General features: G+C 39.7%; 1 protein-coding gene across 1 annotated transcript; it reads right to left on the reverse strand.

The window, feature by feature from the left end:
* Nucleotides 1-412: 412 nt before the first annotated feature.
* Nucleotides 413-4,273, reverse strand: LOC121938126 (angiopoietin-related protein 3-like). The gene is made up of 4 exons (XM_042481408.1): nucleotides 4,258-4,273; nucleotides 3,698-3,793; nucleotides 3,182-3,454; nucleotides 413-3,070 (listed from the first exon to the last, which is right to left on the reverse strand). The coding sequence occupies exons 1-4, from the start codon at nucleotides 4,271-4,273 to the stop codon at nucleotides 2,850-2,852; spliced, it is 606 nt and encodes a 201-aa protein (XP_042337342.1). The 3' UTR covers nucleotides 413-2,849.
* Between the last annotated feature and the right edge of the window lie 56 nt (nucleotides 4,274-4,329).

The following is a 4,329-nucleotide window of genomic DNA, read 5'->3' on the forward strand; positions in this document are numbered from 1 at the left end:
GACATCTCCCATTGGAGATGCACTTAGTGCTATTTTAGGAGGGTATATTTACCCTTTCTTAAACCTCAGTGTGTCAACAGGGAGTAATAGGAGCAATTAGAGATTCATTAGAGGCACATATTAAATAAAGATGTGGTTTGAAGAAAGTGACTGTGTACAAAACAAACATTATTTATCAAATCTAAATATTCCTGCAGCAAAAATTAAATCAGTGAGGGAGGTTTCTGAATGAGACAGAGCAACACTGCCCTCTAGAGGTTATTCAGGGCTCCAACAACTACAGGACAGTTTGATGTCACAACTTTGCAGTGCAGCATAAAGGTAGTTTTAGTATGCCGTAATAGCAGCATGCACAAACATGCATTAGTCAATCATTAAAACGACTTTGGTATTTATTTCCAGGATGGCATTACTCTGGGCCAAATCTCTGTTGACACAGAAAGAGCACTGTGTGCCGGATCAGTGTCAGGACAACAATCAATCTACAGCCCAGAGTGACTAACAGGACATTGAAGAAGTTTTGCTTGGTCAGTTTTGGATTCATCAAGAAATAAGTTATTTATATACAGTTGCAGATAACCACACCTGAATGAATACCAGCATTGTATGAAGTCACTATCATACATTTATCTGTTAAAATGATTAAAATACAGCAAATGCATCAAAAATATGTATGTATGTAAAGTAAAGATGATTGTATTATATGACAGTGGTTCAAAACATTTTTTAGCCTTATGACCCCGACAACAATGCCTTCGGATGTCGTGTCACACATCACAGATGACATTGAAGCGAATAGACACAATTAGTCGATTGACTAATCAGCAGCATTATGTTGATGGATTATTTATTTAAATCATTTTCTTAACCAATAATGCCAACAATACACCACCTCCTGCCTGTCAAAGGTGAATGACTGCAGGCTTTCGTAGTCTTCTATGAGAGTAAACTGATTCTGGGGGGATTTGGACTGTAGGGCTGACGTAGAAAAACATTTGAAGACTTCACATTGGTTCTGGGAAACTGATGGTATTTTTTTAATTTTTTTTTTTTACAATCTTCAATTCATTGAGTTTCAAATAACTGTTAGATGCCCCCCTTGTAACATTTGAATGATAATTAGATGAAAGAGAAGGTAAATCTGAAAAGTCTTTTACAAGAAAATGAACCACTTAAAGAAAATTTAGCAAAGTTCTGTTTGCAGCATAACTATGTTTTATAGATTTTTGTATCCTGTTATTCTCTTCGACTCTTAACAATCGCAATACATGGAGCTTGAAAACAACCCACCAACAACAACACGAGGTTGTTTTTCTTTTACCTGCTACACAATCATCTTTGTAGCATGTGGTTTCTGCCAGCTTTACTGTGTATTGAGTTTTGCCACGTAATGCTGTTTTTTAATGCAGGATTTGGAAGCATATGCTGTAAGAACCGCTACTGAATTAGTTAAATTGATTGTTTTAACAACAGGATGCACTGACTTGAGAGTTTATTTTATTGTGAAATGAAAAACAACCACTTGCTGCTGAGTGCTCTGCTGCTCTGCTCTGCTGAGTCGCACTGATACCTAAAACAATTACATATTCATTGATAATGATTATTTAACAGATTGCACTCATTTTTACACAGTTCTATGTAGTTTTAGACTTGTTGGAGGGCCGTGGTGCCGCATGTAGGGAAAAATAAATAAACCAGCTGTGTTGAAACAGTGTTTAGCAATTCGCTCTGTTGCTGGCATGCTGCAGCACACGTGTTGCAGGGGTTTCTCTTTCTATGAATTTCGGCCCTTTGATGCATCTCGTGACCCCTTCAAGGGGCCCTGCCTCCTATGTTGCGAACCACTGCTGTATACTGAGAGTCAATGTGACCCAACATATAACCTGCTCACAAGTGGCTGTATGATTTAATTTCTTGTCCATAACCTTTGACCTCTGACATACAGTGAGTGAAGATGTAATGAATGCTAACAGCATTTCAGTATATTTTAGATTTTACACTACAAGTGTTGTATTACTTTATTGGCTGTCCTGGCTCACAATCTTTTGGCTTTCTCAGTTTAGCACACAACAGCACTAGGAACTTATTTTGCGTGCTCTTTGACTTCATCTACTGGAACTTGACACTCTGAGGAAACATCTTCCTCTCCGCACAAGCCCCCTTAAACCATGGCTACTCACGTGAGGCGTTGCCAGGGCTGCAGTCGCCCTCAGAGCTCAATACACTGAAAATTAAGAAAACACATGCAAATAAAAAAAAAATCAAATAAAGAAACATTTATACCAACTTGACAACACATGCGCAGCATTTAGAAATCTCACGGCAAGAAGTGCACAAGTCAACAAAAACCTTTTTTTCATGGCACACAGTGGGAAACGCAGCAATTGTTGCAATTGCTGGACTATGAACTTATTTTAGTCAGCCATCCATCAGTAGAATCTACGTTTTTTGGCTTCTTTCAATATTGTAATGGCATGACTCAGATATTATTGCAGATATCTGCCAATAACTAGCCTCATTATAATATCTGGACCATATGATCACAGTGACGATAGCCAATTTTAATAGCTTCAAAAACACAAACCATTGCAATGACAAATGTGTCCCAGCTGTGTGCATCACTTTTTAGCGTCCCCTGCAAAAAGTGTCCATTGTGCTGTGAGCATCTTGCAGCACTGTTTTGAAAATGCTGCGCATATATTATAAAGATGTTTTATAAATTTGCTTGTGTTGTGGCTGTCTGCATGTATTTTCTTAATTTGCAGTGTGGTGAGCTCACGTGGGAACTGTACAAGGCTCTCATTTAGAGGCCACTTATAAATGCAGCATTTTCTATGGAGAATGCTGGATCACAGAAAGACACCTGTCTCTGAGGAGGCAGAAGTGGAGGAGTTGGTGCTGGGGGAAGCAACAGGGTGTACAGACATCTGTGTGAGCTTCAGGCAATAAGAGGCCTTTTGGCCAAGCCTCCATTGAATCCCTCTCCTACGCTCAGAGCGCCCTTTAGGTCTCATGTGGAAATATCTCCCATTCAGGTTGGTGTCTCCGCAGGCGTTGAACCACCATCCACCTGGAAGATGACACAAATTACACATTTTGCTGCTGGATAACAAGTATTCATTAATCCCTCTCTCTGTGTCGCATGAGGATAACGTGTGTCTTACATGTGCACCTGCTGTACCTGTGTAGCTGTGTGCACAGTTGGAGTCCTGGTGCTTATCGTTGTCTCTGTCCTTGGTGGAGAACATCATGCCTGTGTGGTTGCTCATGGGGTCCGGCAAATCTCCAGACAGATGCGTGAGGTGAATGGTGTAGTTGCTCTCAGGACCATTAAGGTGAAATCTGTATTCGATGAAGCGCCTGCCCTGTTTCCAGTCTTCTAGCTGGATGTGAAGGACAGAGTTTCCCTGAGCGGCTAAAGAGCGGATCTTCCTGAGACCCAGCCAAAACTCCCCTGTGAGAGAGACGTCATTGAGCGCTCAGAGCTGACATGATTTCATAAGCACCCTTCCTGAAGAAGTCATACACACAAACTGATATACAGAGGTGCAGATAAACTTTTACTTACGGAGGTTACAAAATTGCAAACATGTCATGATATACGTTGAGGTATTTAGAATTTCATAGTTGAGGATGAATTTTCCAACATTAAAAGGGTAATTGTGTTTAGTCTCAAAAAGAGAGTAGCGTCACTCACCTTTAAAATCTCCAAACCCACTTTCATACTTCTCCCAGGTTTGATCGAAATTCACTGAACCATCCCTCCTTCGCTGGATGACTGTTGCTCCATTATCTACATATAATAAAAATAGGGAAAAAAAAAGATTAACAGTCATAATCTTCATGATTTTTATAACAATGATTTTAACTTTTAATACTATTTTCTTTCCACTATTTCTTCTCTGGATTTGCAGTAATTCATGCCTGTAATCCAGTGTTACAGTTTGCTATTTTCATTTATTGGTATCGGCCCCACTTTAAATCAATTACTAATCCTATGTTTTGTTGAATGTATAAAGCAAAGGTTTGTCTCACATTCTGGAAGTGAATGAAGCAACCAAAAACAGAGAAGATTATTGGTGAATCAAAGTAAAAGGGCTCCATGTTTAACAACAGCAAAGCTAAATTGTCACAACATCCATTTACAAACTCTCACACAACTCGTGCAGCATATTCCAAGTCTCATTTATCTGATCATATGCTCGCTACTTCCCAAACAGACTGTTCTCACCGACAGGGGGCCGAACGTAAACTTACCTGTGCCCTTGCTCATTTGACCTCGCTGAACACGAGAGCTGCTGGTTTACAGTTGCCTTTACTGTTAGTTTT

This window comes from Plectropomus leopardus, unplaced genomic scaffold, assembly GCF_008729295.1.
Source record: "Plectropomus leopardus isolate mb unplaced genomic scaffold, YSFRI_Pleo_2.0 unplaced_scaffold28576, whole genome shotgun sequence".
In the NCBI taxonomy this organism is placed as follows: domain Eukaryota; kingdom Metazoa; phylum Chordata; class Actinopteri; order Perciformes; family Serranidae; genus Plectropomus; species Plectropomus leopardus.